Raw genomic sequence first — 26,520 nt, 5'->3', positions numbered from 1 at the left:
CTGACTAATGAGAATGGGTCTGAGGAATAAACAAACAGATAAACAGGGCAGTAGACAGTAGTGCGGCTTGTTTTCCCCAAAATCACTTTGTTATGGAAGTAATTTAGAGAAAGTTTACGATAAGACATTGTGAGATTTGAAACTGCATCGTGAGATTAAAATTTGCAAAAAGAAGCCCAAAACTATGAAAATAGTCGCACTGTGATATATATATATATATATATATATATATATTGCAATTACTTGATATTCACAATTATAAGAATCAAAATTACCTTTTAAGATAAGTTGCAGTTACACGAAACAAAATTCCATTGTGATAGTTACAATTAGCCAGACCGATATTATCGGCCGATATTAGACATTTTCCAAAATATCAGTATCGGCAGTTAAAATGGCCGATAAATTAATATTCAAAAAATAAAATAAAAACAGACCAAACATGCTTCAATCATCTCTCCTTGGCCTGTTATATTGAAAATGTATGTTTTACAATTTGCAGTATGATGTTATCTATTGCTAAATTATGGCTCATCATAGACTAGCTAATGCCACTATCATCAGTGGAAGACTGCTAACGTTAACATTAATGAGCTTGGAAACCACAATGAACTTTTTCTGCCTAAATAAAGTAATGATTACCATATTTATAACTAGCATATCTCTAGTTACAGTCCCTGCATTGTAAAATATAAGTTAGACTTGCGAGGAGTGAACATTTAGACAATATTTAATAAAAAAAATATCGGGCGATATATCGGAATATCGGATTTTAAAACCCAAAAATATTTGTATCGGCCTTCTAAATCCTTTATCGGTCGGGCTCTAGTTACAATTACAAGAAACAAAATTGCCTTGCAAGATAAAACGTTGTGTCTACAAGAAAAAGTTGCATTGTGATAAAAAAAAAACATCACATGATTTCAAGTCAAATTGTGAGCTATAAAGTTGCAATTCAAGGAAATAAAATTACCTTACAAAATAAAAAGATGCAGTTACAAGAAACAAAGTGGAATTGAAACATATAGTTGTAATTGTGTTTTAAATTTGATCTTGTAATTGCTAGAAATAAAATTGCCTTGCATAATAGTTACATTTTAGATATGAATTTGCAAATATGAAATAGCCTTGAAAGCTGCACTGTGAGAAAGTCAAAGTAAAAGTGAGATATAGGCTAAAGTCAGACTGTGAGAAATAAATCGCAATTGAAAGAAAAAACACACTGCAAGATAAAGTTACAAATACAATTAGCTTTATTTAATTTTACATGTGAAAATGGTCAATTATACTTTGGCCTTGCAGAGGGAGAAAAGCTCCAAAAACGTCAACTGCAGTTATCAGAGCCGAGGACAAAAGTCCAATCAACAAGCCTCTGAAATCAATGAATGAAGATCATGAAGAGGCACAACAACTCAAAAATGACATCAATCGAGGCGCCCAGTGTGTTTATGTAATGAATGATCACTTCAATTAACCTTGACACAGTAAAAACAGTTAAATAAAAATCCTCCATAACAAGACATTGTACAGGGGCAGACCAGTGAAAGGGCGACCAGCAGTGTTGATTATGCTGAAAAGGCCCAGGGAGGGGGGTCATATGAGTGCAGGGCCCCTCTGGGATTGGACGGCCGCACATTAAGTCATGCAGAAACACGCTGAAGGACCCAGCAGGAAATGTGCATTTGAAACAATGGAACTGAGGAAGCAGGGCCAAAAATATATCAGGAAAACCATCTCTCGCTCTTTCCATCTTCAAGTGGTTTATATTACAAACGAGCGTCTTCTCACAGGAGGTGCAACCAAAGCTAACCTTCAGAAACTAGGCCACCAGAGAATGCAGGTGCAATAGGGTGGGGCGAGGGGGCTTTTCAAAACACTCGATATTGATCAAACAAGAACAGTAGGATCATCTTCAACAAAGGTTATGCTGTACATGGATCTCTCAAATCAAGCATCTCACAATGCTATTCACAGAGCGAGGCTTATCTGAGCAACGCGGGGAAGCTGATAAAATCCAAGCCCTTGTGACACTGGACAAAATTAATCAAGTTCAAACTGTTTAATCATGATGAACTTTATCTGGGGAACAAGACCAATCTCACAGTGGACAGTCAAATCTGTTTAATGGGGAAATGGCTTTTCTCTCTGAGTCTATACAAACATTACAAACCAGTTTTTTAGATTGTGGTGCGGCTATGATAAGGGGCTGAGGTTGATGTCCAAGGTATTGCCCAGGCCCAAGTCTCTAGAAAGGTCTCAATTATAAAAGAATACATTTTTGTCAATTGAAACAAAACTGAAATATAATAAAATATAAGTATTCGATGAAAAACTAAAACAGTTAGTTCCCAAGGCAATTTTCGTTTAAGTTGAAGTATAGGCCAACTACAATTACTCAAACCAAAACTTAAATAAAAATAAAGCTATATAAAGAGACTAAGCTAATATGAAGAGACTAAAGCACCTAACAAAATTACTTAAAAGAAAAATATAAAAATAAAAGCTAATTCAAAATGTTACTAAATAATAGTATACTAAAATAACCAAGTTCCACCATTACGTGATTTTTTAAAAGTGATTTACTATTGGTAATGGTTGATTTTGGATCTTTAAATGCACATACTTTCCTCCTGTTTTTTAAATTTTTTACCTATGCCATTCTTTAAAGCATTTCATTTTGGAATAAACATTTATATACATAATTATTTAATTGTAGCATTTAAATATAGGCCTATATATATATTCTATACTATTTTGTGTAAAAAAAAAAAATGACACTAATTTTCTTAACTAAAAATATATTCGTTTTTAGTGTCATTTTTTAAGACCATAAATCAATTATCGACTACTATAACATGAAAATATTTATCGGTTTGTTATACAATTTTAATGTGAATTTCTAAAAAAAAAATTATTTCTGAAAACTGACTTTAGCCTAATTTAATTTACTTACATTTCCCAGGACAATTGCACAGGCTTAATTTATCAATTTGCTGTGCTCCCACACGGCCTGCTCTGGGTTAAAAGAAAACACATCTAATCCACGAGAGCATCATGCACATGCAGCTTAGCTCTTCACACAGTTCACCAGCAGTCTGTTAAACTGCGTCAGGCCTTAAAAAGGTAGAGCAATCATCATCACATCTGTTAAAACAAGGCCAGACAAAGATTACCGAAAAACAGGGTTAGAGTAGACAGGCTGGCTACTGGGATTACAAGTAGTTGCTTTTAGAAGCCCGGTTTGCTCTGACAATTACACTTATGCTCTTGGCAATAGCTTGTGCTTTCAAATTAACTGACAAAAGACATGTGCATATTGCATATGAAACAATTACTACACACAAACAAACCTCACAGTGCCAAAAGCACCACATCACAAGCTACATAACATCAGGTACACGTGAGCTGCCCAGAATTGGTTGCTCAATGCACGTTCATTGGACATACCCTTTGGACACGCTGCAATAGCCTACTTTGTGATATCTTCAATATCCAAGATGTATTGTAAGGCAAATAAGCCAAAAAACAACAGATATGATCAGTTATCTTGGCATGAGACATCAAAAATATTCATAGAATCAATAAATGAGGATGATGATTGTTCTTATTGGATGTTTTAAGGCTCAATTAAACATTGAATGGATTAAATCCTTCCTCCAACAACGTATTGAGCTGGTTTCAGAGAACATTTGGCGATTGGGAACATTGGCTAATTGATTTCACTTAATTTAGGTAATTGGATATTAAATTGATTTATCTAAGATCAATCATGTTCATCCAAAATGTCAATATATTAAGATATAGACACACAGGCTTTAGTCAATGGCATATTTTTGTGCTCAAATTTTCTCGAACAGCCATCACAAGTCAACTCCATCACACAAACCTTAAAGAGAATGTTTTAGGTATTTTTATTTATAGTCACCACCAATAGCAGGGGAAAAAATGGCTACATTAAGGCTAATAAATGTGTGATTTGTAAAAAATATGGTTATTTTCTCAAGACGGAGTGATGTCTGACAACATGAAACCATCTTGTAGTCTCAATAAATTTGGAATTAATGCTAGTTTGATGGTTTGTATAAAAAATGACAGCCACATTGAAATTTGAACCCAAATATAGATGAACACCATGGAGCATGTTGAACGGATTCATCCAACACAATTCACATATGCTACTAAATTTTGTAGCATGTCTCAATTATATAATTTCTTATGGAGTCAAATTTAAGTCTGCTATTCCCAGCCAAGCTTATTAATACATTCCTAAAGTCCTAATATCTGGAGGCTATATAATGTCATTCAAATAGGGCTCATAAGAAATCAGTGCACGTCATCTCGTGTTTATTATACCTGCTGACTGTGGTGTTTACCATCACGCTACAGTGTATAAAACACAATAACTCAGTCTTACCTGCCAAAGCATCGGGCTCTAGACCAGTTTCGTTGTCTATTCCACATATAATGAAGTAATGTGCGAAGCGACAGGGCGCTGACCCAGAGCCGCTCATAGTCGCGCTCATCTCGGCTCGAGCTGATCCGCTTTGTCCCCGTTTGTTATACAGACCCAGCCAGCTCCATGTTCAACGTCCTCAGGCAAATGAACTGAACCAAAGCGAGGTTGTAATAAAGACTTCTCGCTATGTTTTCTTCGTGCAGTAAGCTTCGGAAAGCCGTCTATGACTATCTAGTTTGGTTTGAAGAGCGTTTGCTGCCGAGTCTGCGAGTTGTATCTGCTTTCACGAGCGCACTCACACTGCTCGCGCACTGACGCACCGCTTCAGCTGATCACACCCAGCCAATCCAGTCCCTCCAAATGTTTGACCACAAGGATTTGTCTCTGAGAGAGAGCGATATGCAGTGATCTACGCATTATCTTTTCAACTGTACGATTCAACAGAATATATATATTTCATATATCAATATATTTTTGTTATTTTGTTATACATCAGATTATCTAAGAACAATATTTTTATTTGCTCGTAGTGTTTTGATGCATTCAATTTGAATGCTCATTTATAAATAGGCAACAACAGTGTCAAAGTGTTTGTTATAGTATAAGCTAACTTAATAAAAAAGATGCTATAAATCATATTTTAAACAGTCTTTATGTTGTTATACGTTAATTTGGAGATTCAGTGGGATATGATGTTTCACAATATAAAAAATATATTGCAAGTTTTACTGTTGGGTGCGATTACTCGCAATTAATTGGGCTACAGAAAAAAAAATGATTAATTAGTTTATTGATTGACAGCACAGGCTATATTTCTGAGCGATAAATTATATAACAACAACGCTAACATAACTTGAAATGTTGCATATTAAGTTAAGAGGCGGTAACAGTTTATGAATGGTTACTGATTTCTCGCCAGAGGATAAATGTTGATCAAAAATACAGAATTATAAACATAGGCCTATAATAGTTGCAAATGGTATTACAGCAAACTCACTGTATCCACTAACTGGGCCTAAGATCAGATATCAGATATTGAAGATCACTTCTTTTTTTTTTTTTTTTTTTACCTATTCTGTTTATATTTGCGTATTGTGACATAGGAAGAAGTCTGAAGTCAAATCTATTTTTAAGTGTAATGCATGTAGATAATAACTGTGATTTCTGTTTTTTGTGCACCATCAGTCCTTCAGTAATAGGATGAAAAGAGTTTTGACACAAAAAGCAGCCTAAGCAGGCCCAAACTACATCAGTAGCCTATATAAGAGAAAAATGGCAATGGTAATGCATCAAATATTCTACCTTTTTACCTAAATATTGGTTTCTGTTAATGAGGACTTAACTAGGAGAACTTTCTTCTCCCTATGATGTGACATGCATAACCATTGGCAAAAATTTACTCCATCACACAGGGCATGATGTCATCCAAAATTTTTGACTTTTAACATTCAGCTATACAACTGTTTGATCCCACTGTCCATTTCAAGCCCTTTCTTGTTGTGTAGAACATGTGGCAATAAAATTGGCAAAAAAGAAGAAGAACTCGGTATGCATCAACAATATAAGAAGATATTTTTTACACAGTTTTACATTGTAAACAATTGGTCTATGACTGGACTAAATCTTTATTTGAGAAAGCAGCTCCATTCCTAAAATGGTCTCTCTTCTAGCCTGGTCATCCCTCACCCCTTCCATTAGAGGTCAGCCTATTAATCCTGATCCTTTTAATGTTCACGATTAATTACACAAAACTGTGCAATTACGCCCATTTTAGGCCTTTTTCTTCTTTTTATTAGGCCTACTTCTTTTTTTAATCGCTTGTCAATTATATAATACAATTATTTACATATCCAAGTCAAATATTGTCATATATCTGAAATGATAAAATGATTGAAAACTAAATCAGTTAAACAATATTAATAATATAGCTTTTACTGATTATTTTATGATGCATTACTGTAATATACACATTTTAAATATCTATGCTCATTCAAAATAAATCTGCTATGTAGGCTATTAAATATTATGCTATGTAAAATATTCATGAGATGAAATGTTCTATCATCCACAGATAAAATTCATCATAGCTAGATAATTACAATAACGCCATCTGTTGGTTAAACTAATGTGTTGCTGCCTCTGCGTTTGCCTCTCTCAGTGTTTTCCAGTTTGCTTTATAAAATGATGATAAATAAAATAAAACAACAGTAAGGCGTTTAGGCAGTATTTTATTAAAGTAGGTAATTATCATTTTAATGAATGGCGGTGTTTTCAGAAGTTAGAACACATGAATAACCGACAAACATTTTGAAAACGTAGTAGCCATAATAAATATAAATAAATAAAAATATATTTTTTTGAATCCCACAAACACAGACAATAAATTCCGACTGTGTAACTTACGATTGTTGTAAGTAGGCTAACTCAAATAATCAATTCAAATTAATTACAAATGTAAAAAAAAAAAAGTTTTAATTCAAGTCAACTTCCTTTAATATTGAAATAGTGCTTTTAACAGATTGTTTCAAAGCATCTTTACAGTGACAATAAGACATTAAAGTAACAGAGATTGTTTTGGCTTTACAGCAGCTCTAAAATAAAGTTTTTGTCCAGCTAAAGTTATTTTTTGATTGATTCACTTCCATTGCAAAGATCAGGGACAGCTTACACGACAGAAAACTTTTTATGTCTTCTGGCCGTTCAGTTGCACGACAGTGTAAACAGCCCAGCAAACATGCCAGTGCGGGCCCATTGTGGGTTTTCTGAGGGACAGTGTGAGGGCAAACCCTTTAGGGAAACCCCACAAGGGCCCCATGTGGGGCCCATAGCAGTTTTGCCCATTTGGGCCCCCATGAGGGTTTACTGTGGGCAACCCACTGTGGGTTTGCCCACAGAAAACCCACAAGGGCCCCCAGTGGGTTAGCCCATGTGGGGCCCATAGCTGTTTTTTTTTTACTATGGGGCCCCCATGAGGGTTTACTGTACCCACAACTGGCCCCAATGGGGGCCCACTCTACTTACTTGTGGGCTGTCCTGGGGCCCCACCTGGGTCCCAAAGTATGGGGCCCACACGTTCCCCTCATTTCACGCCGGTATCTGGACCCACAGTGGGCTGCCCGCAAGGACCCCATCGGGCTCCAAAGAAGCATGTTTGCTGGGAGTGTTTGGTGGCTTTCAATAAATCATTTAGTCATTTTAAGGCCCCCTAGTGGACGCTGACCACTGGTTGAGAACAACTGATCTAACAGAGTTAAGTATAGTCTCTATTGATAATGATAGATAAATACTAGGCTACATTAGATTGCACTCTACAATCTCTGTTGCTGCATGTTGACGGAAATGGTTACCATGGTAGAGTATTTTACCTATACAAATGTTCAAGTTTGACGTCTCTGTTGTGGGAGGGGCCGTGTCAAATGACAGACAGGGGGTCCGAAAGGTTTTTATAGAGCACTGGAATCAATGAATAACGTTGAGTAAACTCCTCACAGCCAACTATTCCCCAGCTTTATCTGAGTCCAGTGACCAGTCGATGTCCGCAGTGGAAACCTTCACCCGCACTTCCACGAACACAGGTGTTCAAACACTAAATATTCAGAAACATGATCTGTGAGAGGTGACGCATGTTTATACCACACCCTGTACACAAAGAATAAGCATAGCGCTGCTACACGCCCAACAGAGACTCAAAACACCTGACGCGTAATACACTCCATCTGCAATGGCGGTGGAGGCAGACTTTATGCGGTCTGTGTTGCCCGTCCAGGGCGCTTTTCATTTGGAAGACTCTTCTTTAGCTTTACCACAGGCGGACAAACTCGCGAACACTCACCGGCTGAACAGACTACAGCAACAAGTGCAGCTCACTCTCTCTCGGAAAAGAAACAAACCAAAATTGCCAGGTATGTAAGTGAAACCGCATTATATATAAAAAAAACTATTTAGACTTATTTGGCTTGGAATAGGAATACATATTTTATATTTCTCAAAAAATAAAGGATGTCAGTCAATGTTTATGGTCAGCTTTCAGTGGTCCTTTGTTCTCGACTCTGTTCTTTCATTATGTCAGTTTGTGTTTAAAATAACACGCAAAATTAAATTGATTCATTCTTTTTTTCTTTTTTATTCTAGTACTTTTGATGTATACAATGATACTGAATAAAAGTGGTTTTCATATACAGTAATATTTACATAGTACTTCAAGGTACTTTGAAGAATATTTGAAGTCCAAATATAGCTATAAAATTAATAAAAATAACAATAAAATCGTGTCCAAATAAGCCCTTTTGTAACATTTTTGGTAATATGTTTTCCAATATATATTGTATTGTAATTCGATTGTGTGTGTTTTGGGAATTGCAGATTCTCTTCCAGACGGTCTGTCCAGCTGTCGTATTTCAAGTAGTTCATCTTTAGGAAGTCTACACGTAAAGGTAAAAACTATTTTTTCCAGTGGGATAAATGTGTTCTTTAAACAATGGTTGGCCCAAAAATGAAAATTCTGTCATCATTTAGTCCATGCAATGAAAGTAAATGGTGATGGCTGTCAAGCTCCAAAAGGGAGCTCCTTAAAGCTAGTATAAAAGTAGTTTATCACTAACTTCTACATCATCTAAAGCTGTATAATTGGTTTGTATCCACAATTGTCAATGCCTTTAGGGTGAACTATCCCTTAAATATCACTAAATTCACTTGAGATAATAACACACCCTATACTTTGCAGCGGATCTCCGTCAATCATGAATCCACAAGGTCGTTGCGGAAGGTTGAAAGATCTCAGTGGTCAAGTGCCGAGCCGCCTCGACTTCCACCTCGAGGCTATGGAAGCTTTCGTTACACCACCAAAAGAGTGGGATTATGCTGGGGGACCAATTCTCTCACTCTCCCCTCGGCCCCTACAGCCAACCATTCCCATATGAACAATCACCCTCTTCGTTACGCCAGCTCTGAGGTTCTGCAAAACCCGAGATTGTACACCACCGGCCTGTCGGCTGTCACTCAGCCCCCCAATATCTCTGCGAATGAGAACAATCACATAGATGATACAGATGATGTGTTTTTAACCAACACCCCACACAATGCTCCTGCAGAGAGGAACAGGATGGAGTTAGAGAAACACACCCTTCAGAGGACCCTCTGCAAGCCGAGAGAGGGGGGTTTCAGTGCTCACGAACAATCAGAGAACGTGTCCTGGCAGAGCCGCGTGCGGAAGCCGAGTCCGGAGTTTGTTGCAGGAAGACGACCCTCCCAATCTGGCTCACTAATCAGCATGGAGGAGCCGTCTGGAAGTTTAGTGAGGATAGAAAAGATGGAGGTCAAGCAACATTCAGTGACAAACTCAGCAAAGTAAGCCAGTAGTTTACACATTGTTTTTACATTGTTTTTGAGTATTTAGATTTATTTTCGATTGGTTGTTTTAATACTACAGACATTTTAGTGTAGTTTCTTATTAGTAATAAACACTATGTGTAATAAACACAGATTTTCTTTGTCAGATGGAATGAACACTGTATTTCTGTCTTATGTCTGTGTGTTAAAGGAAAAGCAAACAAGGTGAAATCAGAACAGAGATGACATTAAAAGAGGCTGTAAATCTCCTGGAACAAGATAATATGGAAACACAAATCACTGCGGCAAACTTCATACAAAACCAGTGCTTTAACAGTCCTGATGCCAAGAAAAAGGTAAGTGATACTTTACTCTAAAGTTGCACATGCTGTTTTGATCTGCCTAAAAGATGATGAAATACGGGATCTTGCACAGTAGCCACGATGGTTGCAAAATTTATAAACACTTTGACAAAATTAAACAATGAGTCATAGTACTGCATTATGAGGAGGCAATTTAATTAAGAGGAAAAGGGGTGTGGAAGAAAGTGAGAGGAAAGTATTTAGTGTGGTTTACAATGCTGTCAGACAGCAAGTAATTAATATGACAAGAGTGTTTCACACAGTCTTTTTTCTGCTGTTTATGTTCCTCAGTACTTATAGACTTTAAAACATTATGACAAACATTAAAATGACGGTTCTGATGTAGTCTAGTGGTTTAAGATACAAGCTGGACAATTCATGAACTAACAGTGTTGAATCTTTTAAGGAGCTCTGGGATGATTGCCTGCATTTGCTTGAATCCTACAATAGCCAAAAGTTTTAAATGCTAAAAGTAAATTCAGAAATTTGCTAAAGATTACATTTAAATGAATGTGTTATTAAAATGTTAATAAATGTTATTACAATATTATTAATAACAACATTATACAGAACAATGTTATTAAAATATTATTGTTTTAAAAAAATTAACTTTAAGTGAGAATTATGATAATAGAGGTAATATAAATGTAAAAAAATAAATATCCAATATCAGTTAATTATGAGATATTTAAATCTCTTGGTCAATAACTAATATGGTACAAATATATTGTGCATCCCAAAAAAAAAACTACTTTTTTTTTGTTTTGTGCATTAATTACAGTTTAGGAAGTTTTTAATGTACTACTGTTTGTAGATGAACTATAATGTTAATAATCACAGAGCTCATTCCCCTGTACACCCATAACATTTATGAAAACTAACCTGCAATTTATTCTGAATTGTCAGGGTTGTGACATTACAACCATTAGCGTATGTATATATATAAATATATATATATATATATATATATATATATATATATATATGAAGAGTTCAGATGCAAAAGCCTCTAAGTCCCATTTGAAATTCTCTTCTAGAATAATCATTTTTATCAAGCTTGTATATTTAAATTCAGTAATTTCACTTGCCATTTAAGTGAAATTACTGAATTTAAATATACAAGCTTGATAAAAATGATTATTCTAGAAGAAATGGCATTTCAAAATGGCATTTAGAGGCTTTTGCATCTGAACTCTTCATATATATATATATATATACACACACACACACACACACACACACACACAACCGCCCATGTTTACATATCAACAGTAACTCAGCAACTTCGTCCTGATGAAAGTGTGTATGTAACTGTAGTGGTATGCAGAGGTTAACCAAACATGAAAGGTCATTACACTACCATTCAAAATTTTGGGGTCAGTCATTTTTTTCAGCAAGGATTCATTTGTGATTTCACAAATACTTTACATTTTACATACACAAATAAACACTGTTCTTTTGAACTTTCTACCCTGAATCCTGCAATAAAAATAAAAAATAAAATGCTGCAAAAGAGTAAAATTTGACCCATTTAAATTGCCATGTTCCCTGTGCTCAGGTACATTATCTTCAAGGCATCCCGAAGCTGCTGACGCTCATGCAGAAAGAGAGCGAGGAGCTCCAGCGGTCTGCCGTCAACGCGCTCCGAAATATTGTTTACGACAACAATGAAAACAAAATGGAAGTCAAAGAATGTGAGGGGCTTCCAGTGATCCTGAGACTGCTCAAGAAGAACCGAGACATCGAGACCCGACAGCAGCTCACTGGTTAGGGATTTTAGATTTGCGCCATATACTTGCATATACAAACTTGACTTCTGCTAAAACTGCAGCCATGTCTCCAACTACAGTATGAAAACATCCTGATCTTGAAAGCCTGACCTCTACCCTTCCATTAATCTTGCAGATGTTATTCTCTCTCTAGGGCTACTGTGGAATCTGTCATCTCATGACCTTCTGAAAGAGCAGCTTGCGAGAGAGGCGGTCAAACCTCTCACAGACAGTGTGCTGGTGCCCTGCTCAGGCATTTCTGAAGGGGAAGACCCCAAGTTGGAGCTCCTCGCTGACCCTGAAACTTTCTACAATGCTACTGGCTGCCTGAGGTATTACCAACTGAAATACATTTACAAAAGGTTGAAAATGATTCATTTTGACAAGCCAGGCTGTTCTTAGTTGTGCTGTCACTGTGTGTTATTAACAAACCAATTTTATGCGTGTTTGGCACTGCCATTCAAAGGTGTGCGGTCCGTAAGTCAAAAATGAATATTTCTATTCAGCAAGCGAAGCATTAAAGTGACAGTCAAGAAATTTGTAATGTTACAAAAGATTTGTTATTAAATTAAATAAAATAAGTGGCACAACTGTTTCAACATTGATAATAAAAATGTTTAAAATAGGGCTGTCAAACGATTAATCGCGATTAATCGCATCCAAAATAAAAGTCTGTGTTTACATAATATATGTGGGTGGACACTGTTTAAGGATTTTATATATATAAATACACACACATGCTTCTATATATTTAACTAATATTTTTTTAATGTGTACACTGTATATAAAATTATATAGAATTTATATTATATATAAATATAAATATTTTTGATATAAAAAAAATATATTTTTTCTTAAATATACATGCATGTGTGTTTGTATTTATATATATACACACACAAAATAATTATACACAGTGCACCCACATATATTATGTAAACAAAAACTTTTATTTTGGATGCAATTAATCGCGATTAATCATTTGACAGCCCTAGTTTTAAATTAGAATAAAGGATAATGTGACTGGAGTCACATTTAAATTATATTTAGATACACAAGTTATTTTAAATGGTAATTATATTTCACAAATTGTTTTTACGGTTGACTTTTTTTTCAAAAACTAGAAAAGAAGTCTGACCCTGAACTTTTAAACTTTAGTGTAGATACTTATTTATTCAGATCAGTGCACTTTGCATTGCATTTTTCCATAAAAGGCGTTTTTAAATGACAAATCTTTTTTTATATACATATAGAAATTTGAGCTCAGCTGGTCCAGATGGACGTAAAGCCATGCGGGACTGTGAGGGTCTCATTGAGAGCATCATCTACTATATCCGTGGTACCATTGCAGACTATAAACCTGATGAAAAGGTACTTACATTAAATCCCCATCTTTAGCAACAGCAACACCAAGTCTTTCACTTTTAAGTCTAATTATTAAAGAGGTCATATCACAAGGAATCCAATTGTCCTTGATCTTTTAAGATAAAAGAGCTCGATGTACCTGTACATTAAAACTTCTTATAGCTTTCAGAGCACATTTTCAAAAGCGGAAAAATGATTATTGAAACTAAGCTACTAAACAACTCATTCTGAACACTCGCATTGTGGCACAAATGTGTCTAGATTTACTTCAATGTTACATTTGTTCCCAAATACCTTATTATCGATGATTCCAGCTTAATGATTAATTCTTCTTTTCCAGGCCACAGAAAACTGTGTGTGCATCCTGCACAACCTTTCTTATCGGTTTGAATGTGAGGTGCCTTGTGTGGATTCCCCGCTGATACAACAGCCCAAACAGAATCTCAAAGCAGAAACTATCAACCAAGGCTGTTTCATTCTCAACAGTCCCAAAAACTTTGAGGAGGTTAGTGTTACAACTTAGATTAAATAAATAAATAAAGGATTTCAAATTCAAACTTGGCTGATTTAATAATATAGCTGATGATATTTTGTATATTGAGTGTAAGACTGACCAAAGTACCCATTCCTAATGCAAAGACAGTGATGTAGATAAACAAATTGGCCTCTTCATGTGTTGTGGCTCAGGAAGCAGATACAGACTATCCTCTTCTCGAGGAGAAAGGCAGCCCTAATGGTGTGGAGTGGCTCTGGAGCGCCATCACCATCCGCATGTATCTCTCTCTCATTGCCGTCAGCACAAACCAACACACAAAACAGGCGTCCATTGGAGCGCTGCAGAACCTCACCGCTTGTTCTGGAGAGGTATGATCTGGAAATCAACTATAATGAGCACTGACTACAATTACATTCAGGCTTAGATTAATGGGTTAGTAGTTCACCCAAAAATGAAAACCTTTCCTCAATTACTCACTCTCATTTCATTCCAAACACAAATGAAGATCTCTTAAATGAAATCTGAGAGATTTCTGTCCCTCCATTGAAAGTCTATTCACTCAAAACTTTGACTAAGGTTGTCACGGTACAAATATTTCAGTAGTAAGACCCAATAACAGTAAAATTTCACGATTATTGTTACCAACTATTTCCGTACCAGAGCAAAAAACTGTTGAATTAAGTCCTGTTTTGACTCATCCATTGGTTATCAGTGTCAATCAACTGGGTTTCCAATACAATCGCTATTAAAATGCGGTTGTCAATCCAGAAACTTTGCAGTGTACTTGGCAGCATGAAAAGCTAAACTTGTATTCTCCCCTCTTTTTTTCTTAATTCAATTTTTTAATTGTCTTTGTATCCCCATTAGATGTCCCAGGCCATCGCACACTTCATCGTGCAAAAGGAGGGAGGCCTATCTCAGGTGAAGAAGATGCTTCAAGAAGGAGAGAAGGAAGAGATCAGAATATCTGTGTGTCTGCTAAAAAACATCTCTCGCTACCACGAACTGCATGCTGATATTGGTGAGCTACCAATATACTCAAACGGCACATAGCAGTTTTTTCAGGGATAAAAAGCTAATGAACATCTCTACAGTTAAACAGGTGCTGCCGGAGCTGGTTACCATCCTCCCAAACACTGACCGAAGTGTAGAGCAGCCAATAGAGGTAACCGTGACGATATGTCACATCCTCATCAATCTGAGCAATGCGTCTGTATTGAACACCACTGCCATCATAGACCAAGGAGCGTTACCCAAGATCATCAGGATCAGCACCAAAGACAACGGGTACTAAAACTCACAATAAAAGTCATGTATGTTCAGTTATATGACTTGTTTAATTTATACATTTAATTTTCAACTAAATATAGGTTTGGACCCACGCGGGCGGGTCAAGCGGCCTGTATTTTACTTCACACCCTGTGGAGACATTCAGAGCTGCATAGCAGTTTAAAGAAGGTGAGATTACGACATGTTTGCATCTCATAGTGTCCATGAAGGAATGGAGCAAATAAATAAGCAAACTACAGTATAACAGTCAAAGATCAGTTTAGGGCATCTACACAAAATATTAACAGTGTTTACAATGAAGAAATGAATGCAATTAATCATCTTTGGAAGTTTGCTGGTGCCCCTGGTTGAGAACCACTGATCTATAGAGCGCTCGACTGAATTCAAATGTTAATTGTTTCAGATTTTGACTTTCACGTCATTATATATTTACTCTTATCATCTGTTTTTCAATCTATGGCAGGCTGGTTACAGGAAAACTCACTTCATAAACAACAGGACAGTAAAGGCTGTGAATTCTGCTCGTGATTAATGGGATCCAGAAATGAAATGCAAAGAAAAGGCTTTTCACCTGTTTTCTTTAGAAAGATTAAAAACGGTGATAATATCATGACTTTGGTGTTTGTATATATGTGTTTTGTCTTAATTTAATGCTTATTATATTATTGTGTGTTTTGATAATAGTTGTAATAGATAATAGTCGGATTTACACATTTTGATTGTATTTATTTTTTATACTGATCTTTTTACGATTTTTGCTGCCTTGTTGTTTTTTATTCTTTTGCAATGAGTAGTAACTTCCTAGCCTTGTGTATTGAAACACTGTATAATATTTTCAAATAAACCAGTCACTGAAGGGTTAATGTCTGTTTGTTTAGTTACCATGGTTCTGTTTGAGTATCTTGCTCTCAACGCTCATGTAAACACGGTTTTTGACTAAAGCATTAATAAAAACCTCAACGGAGTTTGGCATGATAATTTAATACTCGTGATGATTTCTGTAATCTGATAATCAGGTTCAGGAAGTGATTTAGTCTTTTGAATAATAACATCATCATGATTTTGAGTCTTTTGAATGATAACAAAACGTAATGCTCGGTGGGAGGGATCAAACATAGATCGAACTCGTTTAACGTTGTCGACAGAATCAGAGCAGAAACAAAGCGTTCGGATAAAACTGCCGCGTACATTCGTCGACAATAAATTACTATGGTTTAATGTTTTGATACTTTGCAAAGGAGTTCGCTTTGACTACAAAAGCGTTTAATGTACTTGACGTCACATCCGTAAACAAAGAAGCTCATGCAAGCTGGGCTGTACCAATATGTTACTAGGGGGTGAGCATCAGTCTAGTTACATCCGACATTGTCGGGATTCTTTGTTTGTTTTATTGAAAAAAAATAAAACTTTTAAATAAAAGCAATACTTTTCCATTCTTCTTCTTTTGTTTAGTTTCACTTTCTACCGGTTGTATGTGAATTTCTCACATTAGCTTTAATCTTTTATCGAAGACAAAACGTCGAAACCCCTATAGCTGCATAATAATAGATTATCCCTGTTTCAGAAAACAGTACAAGTCAAGTCATTTTAACGAGCCCTTTAAAGTCTCATAGAGAAGGAGTATCGATATATTTCATCTACAAATCGAGAAAAGCTCGGTTGTCCACTGTTGTTTGCCAAGTCTCCACTATCGGGGACTTGACTCAGGTAATTGTTACATATAACAGTTAGTTTTATCTGTCTAGAGTTTTTATATAAGTGATATTTCTTGGTAAATCCAAAGAGATGGACAATGGTTATGTTTACATAATGAACTAAAATTGATTATTATGCGTTTATAATCAAGTATTATTGAAAAATTACCACAAGTGGAACACGTATCTTGCTGCGTAGTTCGCTTTTTTAAATGACCAAACGCGCTGACGTCGTCTTATTTATACATATTTATTTCACATTCAATCCATAAAGTTACAGTTTATTAAAGCCACGTTGCACATATTTAAACGAACTGGGGTTTTGCGTGATCTGGAAGTCCAGTTCGGCTGCTTTGACAGTCTGCTCGTTGTTTGCCCTTGTTTGTGTGCTGAAGATTAGGTCACGTGGGCATCGCAGCTGAGCGCAGTGTCTCGCGCTGTTTACTGCACCTCCTTTTAGGGTCCAAATCTGCACGAGCCGTGACCGATACCAGTGGTGCTGTCCTCGGTGCCTCCCAATTTAAACCTGGCTGAGGATGTATATATGTGCATGGCTTCCTGTTATAACCATGCGAACTACTGAACTATAAGAGAAGGTCGCAGTGTTTTTCCCCTCACGCTGAAAACAGATGCTCTCTTTTGAGAGTAACAAGAATGGAAGGGGTTGAGCATGTTATGTCATTCATTGGGCTCTAAACACTGGTATTTGTTACTGTGTTGATTGTTATAAACTTAGTTGAGGCACACAGATCATACAAGTACCCTATTTTGCGTGGTGAAGTCGACATTATGGTTTTAATATTATATGAAAACATTAAGGGATGTTTTCCCTTAATGTTTATTATTTAGGGACAAAACATTTTAAAACATTTTTTTATTCAGTGAGCAGTATAATTTAATTTTGAATAATTCATATTTCCAGTTTTCATTTTAATTCTATTTTTCTGTGCTTTTGACATGATTTATTCAAATTTCTGTTTGAATTTAATTTGTATTTATTTCACTTTTAGTTGTATAGTAATTTTAGTTTTTAGTCTATAATTTTTCATCTGATTTTGATTTTATTTCAGCTTTTTCAACCAGTATGACTTTTTTTTACTTAAGTGAAACACAAAATTCACTGACTTTAGACAACGAAAAACATGGTGAATTGTTTGCTCCAAGGAATAAAACAATATAAAAGATAATTGCGACTTTTTATCTCACAATTTTGACATTTTTTTTTTCTCTTATTTGCGGGTTTACATCTCACAATTCTGACTTTTTTTTTCTCGCAATTTCTCAGAATTGTGAGACAACTTTGCAATTGTTAGTTATAAAGTCCAATTCTGTGGAAAAAAAAAAAAAACTTCCTGAATTGCGAGGGATAAAAATAAAATACAAATGTATTCAGTGTGGCAGAAACAAGCTTCCATAGTGACTGAGATTGTGTTCCACAGAAGAAAGGTAATGAAGATGAACATTTTTGGATGAACTCGAACTAACATTCTCAAAATGTGCAGATCATTTTTGTTGTTTTACAGTACCATTCTGTTGTATCAGCATTAATCCAAATGAGTAATAGGTAAACTTGTATAAACAATAGTTAAGCAATCAGTTTTGTCAAAGCATCATACATAATAGGTATGATTAGTCAAGCTTATCCAAATGCATTTTATTAATTAATGAAGGGATTCCTGATGCTGACTCAATATGTACTAGAGTTGAATAGGCTTAAAAGACTAGCAGTTACTCAATTACCTCAGGAAACAGGTGTGTAGTGGAGCTTATAAAGGCAAAGGAGTGTAACAAGATAGGTTTGCTTTTAAAGATCACGCTGATATCAGGCGTTATCTGTTACCCAAGAGACGGCACTGTTCAACGTCTGAATCACATTTAAAATACAATGTCCCTTTTGTGGATGAAAACCCGCATGAGCCATTTTGTTGCCCTTTTATTTTCTCTAGCTTTTGCAATTCACTTTTCTTTGTTATGTCAACGAAGCTTTAAGTTCTTGTGAAATTTTCCAGCACTTAAAGTGTGCCAGCTCATCCAGCATCTAGCATTAAGCCATTGTGTATGTTACATTATACCTTATTAATGCATTTGCAGCAGTCACTCACAATGCCACTGAATGATGAACGTCCCACTTCCACGTCAACGGTGGCCAGTGAGGAGCAGAGCAGCGACACCGAGTCGTCGGGAAGGTGCGACAGTTTGACCTCATCCAGCGACGTGGACTTTTCTCGCCAGAGCTTCACCAGCGATTCGTCCAGCAAACACAACTCTCCTTCCTGTAGGTGTCCCTCTAAAATGCAAATGCATAAGCAAGTAAATCATATTTGTGTAGATTTATTTGACACTGATTTATAACAGAAGGAGCTTAACTTTTATTAAGTTATTTTACTATTTATAACTAACAGCCTATAGTATTAATGAAATTTTGAATTAGCTCTTGTTTTTATATTTTCAGATTTTATTGGAATTTTTAGTTACATTTCTTTCAAATCATTTTGTTGCATGTTTTTGCTTTTTCATTCCTTTTATATTTCAATTTATTTATCTATTTATTTAAATTTATTTAACAATTTAGTACTTCAACTCAAGTTTTTCTGATATTTGTATTTAGTTTTAGCTTAATTTCAATGACCAAAAACAATTGTATTTCTTAGTTTTAGTCAACAATTTTAACATCTAAATATATTTTTGTTTTCGTTTATAGTGTATATGAAGAGTTCAGATGCAAAGGCCTCTAAATGCCATTTGAAATTTATGATTTCTTTCTTTAATGATGTTTTTTATCAAACTTGTATATTTAAGTTCAGTAATTTCACTTAAATAACAATTAATAGGTAATTATCATTGCCATTTAAGTGAAATTACTGAACTTAAATATACAAGATTGATAAAAATCATCATTAAAGAAGAAAACTTCAAATGGCATTTAGAGGCTTTTGCATCTGAACTCTTCATATGTAATAAATGGTCTCTTAACCTGTATTCCCACTGTGTCTTCAGGCAGCCCACCAAAACCAGTAACGCTTGACGAGGTCATGGCCTCGGCCCGGGACCTTTCTAATCTGAGCCTGGCTCATGAGATCGTAGTCAACCGAAACTTCCACATTGAGCCTCCAGATCTACCTCAAAACAGGTACTAAACTAATTTATAATTTCCAGACCTGAGACCCACTTGATGTTTGGGTGATGATCAAGAAAAAAACAATTCAAAGATTCAGTCAATATATTTATGCAGCATTGTTAAGGATTTTAAAATTAATTTAATTAATAAATATAAAACAAATTATTCCAAACCTTTGTTTTTCCTCAAGCCTTCATAAGATGGTTAAGGACATGGTGCACAAGGCCTTCTGGGACTCTCTTGAATCTGAGCTGAACGATGACCCCCCTGAGTATGATCACGCCATCAAACTACTGGAAGAGATCAGAGATGTAGGTGACACATTCACTCTGATAAAATGATGAAAAACAGTCTGATGGTAACGATTTGTTGATCACTTTTTCCTAACATCAAAAGATCCTACTGTCCTTCCTCAACCCCGGGGCCAACCGCCTGCGTACTCAGATTATGGAGGTTCTAGACATGGACCTGATCCGCCAACAGGCTGCCAACAATGTAGTTGATATCCAGGGCCTTGAGTCTTACATCATCAATACTATGGGCAAGTTCTGCGCGCCGGTCCGAGACGATGAAATCAAGAAGCTTAAGGAGAACCCAAGCGACGTTGTGAAACTGTTCAAGTATGTTCGAGTGGTCTTTTTGTATTCATTTGCAAAACTAGGCAAATTTCCCTTTAGAGCAGCTGCCGATCGACTGTCCTGCACAGTTCATCTCCAACCCTAATCAAACACATCTGCCTTTAATGTTCAAGTGATCCTGAAGACCTTAATTGGTTGCTTCAGGTGTGTTTGATTAGGGTTGGAGATAAACTGGAGAACAACTGAATGTGCACAAATCGCATACTAAAGGTGGTGTTATTATTAAAATGGAATTTTTTTTTATAAAAAAGCTTCATATAGCGTAAAATATATTTAACCACAGATTTAAAGGTGCATTATTGCTGAGAGTGACAAAAAGTTGTAAAGGAAAGGTTGTACGGAAAGCCCTAAGCCCGACTTTATATTTTATTAGAATATTCCAAATGTAATAACATTAGAACGAAATTTGTGCGCATAAGAACTTGCTGTGAATTTTTCGTGATGAGTTGTCCAGTACATACAAAATGCAAATGATCCACGCAATTATTAGTGAATGAGACCCAGGAACTGAGGGTGATGTGAGACTGGGACACTCATCAGTAATGGCGTTCTCATCACTAACAGTCATATTCGCCGGAGGTAAAATAATTGAGTTTTAAATGGCAACTTGTGTTGTATAAGGGAGATCTTCCGGGTGCTGGACCTGATGAAAATGGACATGGTGAATTTTACCATCCAGAGCCTAAGGCCAGAGCTTCAGAGGCAGTCGGTAGAGTATGAGAGAGCCAAGTTTCAGAGCATTCTGGAAAGAACTCCCAGTAAGTCCACAAACTAAACCAAGATTCAAATTATTTTAATGGATAGTTCTCTCAACAAAAAAAAAAAAAAAGACAATTCTGTCATCGTTTACTCACCCATGTGTCATTCCAAACCTGTGTGAGATGTTGTGAAGATGTTTCGAATGTTTTTGTCCGTACGCTGCTGTAAAGAGAATAAAACTGGAAGCTGTGGTTGCCAAAATTATTCTGTAAAGGTACAGTAAAAATGTAAACATACAAAAAAATCACTTTATACCAGTATATCCAATAGCCTTCTTTTCTGCTGAATTAGCAAGGCCATGCTCCTACTCAAATCTGTTTTATACTTTTAACTTATACTGACATCCACTATAATAAAACTGGTGGTAAAGCCACAATGGACTCATAATAAAGCAATAAACATTCATTTAACAGCATAAGATGGAACATAAAATCTTAATTTATAACTGATAATTAAGCAGGTACAGAAGCGTTTCGCATTCACTCGAGGAAACAAAATCTACTCTGTTTTTCTGAATTAACGAGTTCTCAGAATTACGAGAATTTTTAATGGAAAAAAAGGTTTTCCTCTGTTTTTCTGAATTAACGAGTTAATTATCTCAGAATTATGAGAATTTTTTGTGGAAAAAAAGGTTTTGCTCTGGTTTTCTGAATTAACGAGTTAATTATCTCAGAATTACGAGATAATTTTTCATGGAAAAAATGTTTTTGCTCTGTTTTTCTGAATTTCTGAGTTTTTTAGATAATCAAGTCATTAATTCAGAAAAACAGAGCAAAAAAAATGTTCAGTGAAAAATGATCTTGTAATTCTGAGATAATTAACTCGTTAATTCAGAAAAAAACTTTTTCCATGAAAAATTATCTCGTAAGTCTGAGATAATTAATTGAGAAAAACAGAGTAGATGTTTTTTCTTTAAGTGAATACAATACGCTTCCATAAGCAGGAACATAATTATTCAAATTAAAAACACCATCAAATGTGAAGTGTCACAGGGAACTGTGGGAATGCCAATTTACACTTTTCACTATTAATTATAAGTTGATTTAATCTTTTTACTTCCAAAATTGGTACATTTTGCAGGATTTTACTGTAAAATGATATGAAAGGTAAGGTTAGATCTATTAGTTTTTCCCTGTATACTCTATTACTGAACTTACTGGTAGCCATTTTTAATACAGGTAATATTACAATCAAACGACATATTTTTCAAAATATCTTCTTTTCGCGATCCACAAAGTCACACAGGTTTGGAACGAGGAATAAACGATGACAGAACTTTCATTTAAATGGATAGTTTTCGCACATCTAGGCTCTTAACCCTGGACATCATTGTAATTCCCCCAGATGCTTTGGACCACACAACTGAGTGGATCAGATCCTCAATAGAGGAGGCCACTCGAGTCATGCCACCAACACAGAAGAGCAGCAAACCCTTACCAGGGCCCACACTGGTGCTAGATACTGCCTACATAAGTCTTCTGACCTGGGACGAGAGCAAGGGCCCTCTGCCTGAGGTTGGAGCACAAACACACACTTATCGTATGAGCTTTGATATCTAATTCATAATGCTTTTTATGATCTAACAGCCTGTATTTTCCACTTGCAGACTATAATCACGGACGAATCGAGGTTGCAGGAGATGCAGCGCTCTCTTCAGCTGTATCAAAAAGTTGCGTCTGTTCTGCTGATAGTCTACAGCTCAATAGGAGGAGCCGTGTCGGGCCTGCCCGCTCTTGTCGAGCGACTTAAGAAGATGACAGCAGTGCTGCTGGAGGGCATGCATAGAGCGTACGTCAGATCTGTGTCCTTCCCCCAAAACTCTGCTCACTTCTACATAAATGTAATGCAGTAATGAAGGTGTCAATCTAAAAGATCTTTTCTGTCGCCTTTGTTTTCTATCTATTTGGCTTACAGAGACTTCAACCTGAATGAAGCTCTTAGTAACGTCAGCGCTCAGATCTGCTCTGAGGTCAGCAAGTCTTTGGCTGAAAGAAACCTCCCAGCCCTCTCGACTGAACTGCAGGCAACTCTAAAGGGCCAGATCTGTGACATCACCCAGGAAAACAACCCAATACGCACTCTTGTTGGTAAGCACTCTTGTTGTATACAGACAGGAGCCATCTTAGAAAATAGTCTCGATAAGTCGATCCCCGAAACTCATATTTCCTTGAAGCCTGTATCATTTTAATGTGCCTATTCTGTCTCACAGAGGGAAGGGTAAAGATCTACTTCAGGGTGGTCCTTTCCTCTACCAACTCTCACAGGACACCCCCTCCCGTACCGCCAGGCTTGGGTCTGATCCAGCAGGAGCTCATGGGACTGGGGGTCAGTTTTGTCAACCTAGTCAACTTCAACAAAAAGGTTTACGGTCCTTTCTACGCAAGCATCCTGAAGAATCTACTTTTTATCAACACGCAAGAACCAACTCTGCAAAATGGGATCACACAGGGTTCAGCCAGCAGCCCACTGGAGTCCAAATAGACAAGGATGCTTGTTCTGTTCCCCGTTATCATACCCAGACGTGTTTCCAAGGGAGTTCTTTGATGATTGATTCTAGGGATTCACTCCTGCACAAAGAAGACTGAAGAAACTAAAAAAAAAAAATTAAAAAAATTAAGAACAATTATGTGGTATGGTGCTTAAAATGAAAAAGTATGGATTTTCGTTCTTTATGATGCTACAAACAAACTATGTTGTTTTCCAAGTAAATTTTTTTGCATATCTCTAACTGTAGTTTTAACTTGACAGTATTACTGCAATAGAAATACAGCCGTTACATACTATTTAGGTGCAAGGTATATATATATATATATATATATATATATATACAGCTGTTAAAGACATAGCCAAATGAACCCAATATATTTACATAGACAATTTACATACATTTGAGAATGTGCATTTATTATATCCGTTTAGAGATACCTGTGTATGTTGTATCCCATTTCCAGATTCTACGACAGTAAAAATATGTTTGGAGCATTTTAAAATCCATTGGTGACTAAGTGAAATTATACTTTGTGTTTGGTACACATTTTTTGAAAGTATTGTATTACAATTGTTAACTGTATTTATATTTGAAAAAAAAATTTTTTGAAATGGAAGAAACTTGAAATTACTTAAAGAGGGAGAATCAAGAACTCTGACAAGAATATTTGAACAATAGTTAAGTTGAACATTTTTGGTCCTGGTAGTGTCATTTAATATAATTATGACTGCATGATTATTTGTTTTCCTTTTTTTCCCTTTTAGACATCAACATTTGGATTAGTTTTGTATGTCATTGTGCTTTGGTTACAAGCATGTTTATTTTATTAATAAAACTTTTAAGGGGATTGTCTTATATAATGTTATATAATTAAATTGTTGATAGCTTTACTTTACCTATTATCAAGAACCTTGTATTGCTTGGGATTTCTTTTTCTTTCTTTTTTTTGTGACAAAGTGAATGAATGACATTTTTGTGTGGAAAGCCATTTTCATAAAAAACATGACAGACCTTCAATTTAACAATTTTGCAAAATGTATTGTTTGTTTTCCAGATGTATGTAAGAACCTTATAAGAACAAAACAATATATGTAGTGTGACAAGCACTAAAAAATATAATAAAATAAAGTGTGAAAACTTATATTTATTGTAAACATTTGTTTCTGCATTCATCTGGCATAACCTTTAATTTTATTTTATATTAAATTAATAATTTGTTATTTCTTCAAAATTCTAAATGTTTTGGGGAAATAATATTAATAGTTGAATCACAATCTTATCTTATTTGTTTTAGTGGCAATAAGCATTTTCTGTACCCTTTCACTTAAACATTAAGACTTTTATTTTGTAGGAATAGAACTTCCGGGTTGTGTTGTCATGCTAACGACATAGGAAGCTAATTCGAGGCTAGCCGTGTCAAACGACCATCATAACTTTCGGGATCAGTGTAACTTTAGTTTTTATATAATTTCAAATCTGGAATCATGATGCAATTCATTGTAAGTATTTACATATGTTTGTTTAGTAGCTTGCTAATTCGCATTGAATTAGCTAACCGTAGCTAACTAACTTAACGTTAAGTCTCTTAGAATCTCTCAGATAAACATTTAATTAAAATAAACAGCCGGATATTTTACAATGAAAGAAAGTATTTATCTGTCATATCTTGTTTTTCCAGCTTGGCTTTACTCTGGGGAACGTGGTTGGGATGTATCTGGCACAGAACTACGAGGTTGAAAAAAATAATATTTATTTAACGTTACATTATTAACGTGAACTGTCTGATTTTGTCTCTGTCTGTCTAAAATCTCCACGTTGTAAAAAGCTCTACTGTTTAGTGATCAATAACTAAATTATGACTTGTTTTCAAGGTACCCAACATTTCAAAGAAAATCGAGGCCTTTAAAAAGGACGTGGAAGCCAAGAAGAAACCCCCTGGCCCAGAGTGAAATATCACATGGCTAATTATAATTAACTTAAGGTGGAGGGTCATTTAAGAACAAGCATATCATATATAGTATGTGCTATTATTGTTAAGGTATGAACAAAAGAGCCTTCGAGATGCACAGTATATTCTCAAATAGTGCCTCTAAATCCCATTTGTTTTAAACGTTGATGTGTTCTGCATTTTGGATTGTACTCTCTCTCTCTCTCTCAAATCAGGTTATATTTGTTTAAACCTGATTGATATTCTGTTACCTGTGGGATTATTATCAATTAATATATTTTTAAAACCCAATGTAAAATGTTGCCAGTTAAAACATCAGTTTGCAGTACCTTGATGTAGTTTTCTCTATTTATTGTGAAACAACATGTTTGCAGTGCAAATTGTTGGACAAATAGAAGCTGCACATAAAAATCAGTTGTTCAAAACAAATTAAGGAAGCATGTTTTAAAAGCTTCTTTATACTATAATGTAATAAAGATTATATAAAATGCCATTTGTAAGTTGTTCATTTTCTGCATTGTGGTGTTATTTGCTAGTAATTTATGTCTAAGCATTTACATTTTTTAAAAAATTTAGATAAGACTTCAGAGGTATAAGAAAATGAAGAAATTGTATAATGGATACTAATTTATCTAAAATAAAATACACCAGAGAAACATGGGGTTTGACCAAAAAAATAAAATAAAATTAAGATTGGTTATCTTCTCTGATAACCATATGAAACTATCCATCAGACAAAAGTTATAAACATAGAACGGCCATAAATTACACAGACACGTCAAAAGGTTTGAAGTTTGAACCAAAGCCAT

General features: G+C 35.5%; 4 protein-coding genes across 6 annotated transcripts in view; 3 read left to right on the top strand and 1 right to left on the bottom strand.

The window, feature by feature from the left end:
- dennd5b (DENN domain containing 5B) overlaps window positions 1–4,765 on the bottom strand; it is a 40,470-nt gene extending 35,705 nt beyond the window's left edge. For all 3 annotated transcript variants that reach the window (XM_089126646.1, XM_089126647.1, XM_089126648.1), the window contains exon 1: window positions 4,415–4,765. In XM_089126646.1, coding sequence (XP_088982772.1) covers window positions 4,415–4,523 — 109 coding nt within the window. In that variant the 5' untranslated portion in view covers window positions 4,524–4,765. The remainder of the gene's footprint in view (window positions 1–4,414) is intronic.
- Window positions 4,766–8,023: 3,258 nt separating this feature from the next.
- Window positions 8,024–15,929, top strand: pkp2 (plakophilin 2). The gene is made up of 13 exons (XM_039668443.2): window positions 8,024–8,358; window positions 8,819–8,889; window positions 9,180–9,802; window positions 9,996–10,140; window positions 11,705–11,912; window positions 12,070–12,247; window positions 13,169–13,286; window positions 13,621–13,785; window positions 13,968–14,144; window positions 14,644–14,797; window positions 14,871–15,063; window positions 15,147–15,234; window positions 15,530–15,929. The coding sequence occupies exons 1-13, from the start codon at window positions 8,178–8,180 to the stop codon at window positions 15,596–15,598; spliced, it is 2,370 nt and encodes a 789-aa protein (XP_039524377.2). The 5' UTR covers window positions 8,024–8,177; the 3' UTR covers window positions 15,599–15,929.
- Window positions 15,930–16,636: 707 nt separating this feature from the next.
- On the top strand, window positions 16,637–23,908 carry tcp11l2 (t-complex 11, testis-specific-like 2). Its single transcript, XM_039668445.2, has 10 exons — window positions 16,637–16,773; window positions 18,852–19,035; window positions 19,758–19,890; window positions 20,069–20,189; window positions 20,275–20,498; window positions 21,138–21,274; window positions 22,620–22,789; window positions 22,882–23,063; window positions 23,190–23,362; window positions 23,485–23,908. Exons 2-10 carry the CDS (start codon window positions 18,864–18,866, stop codon window positions 23,754–23,756), a joined length of 1,584 nt encoding a protein of 527 aa, XP_039524379.2. The 5' UTR covers window positions 16,637–16,773; window positions 18,852–18,863; the 3' UTR covers window positions 23,757–23,908.
- A 1,198-nt stretch (window positions 23,909–25,106) lies between these two features.
- Window positions 25,107–26,204, top strand: stmp1 (short transmembrane mitochondrial protein 1). Its single transcript, XM_039667607.2, has 3 exons — window positions 25,107–25,262; window positions 25,442–25,495; window positions 25,635–26,204. The coding sequence occupies exons 1-3, from the start codon at window positions 25,248–25,250 to the stop codon at window positions 25,710–25,712; spliced, it is 147 nt and encodes a 48-aa protein (XP_039523541.1). The 5' UTR covers window positions 25,107–25,247; the 3' UTR covers window positions 25,713–26,204.
- The last annotated feature ends 316 nt before the right edge of the window (window positions 26,205–26,520 follow it).

This window comes from Pimephales promelas, chromosome 24, assembly GCF_988280905.1.
Source record: "Pimephales promelas chromosome 24, fPimPro1.hap1.1, whole genome shotgun sequence".
Lineage (NCBI taxonomy): Eukaryota > Metazoa > Chordata > Actinopteri > Cypriniformes > Leuciscidae > Pimephales > Pimephales promelas.
This window is presented reverse-complemented; position numbering and strand designations above follow the sequence as displayed.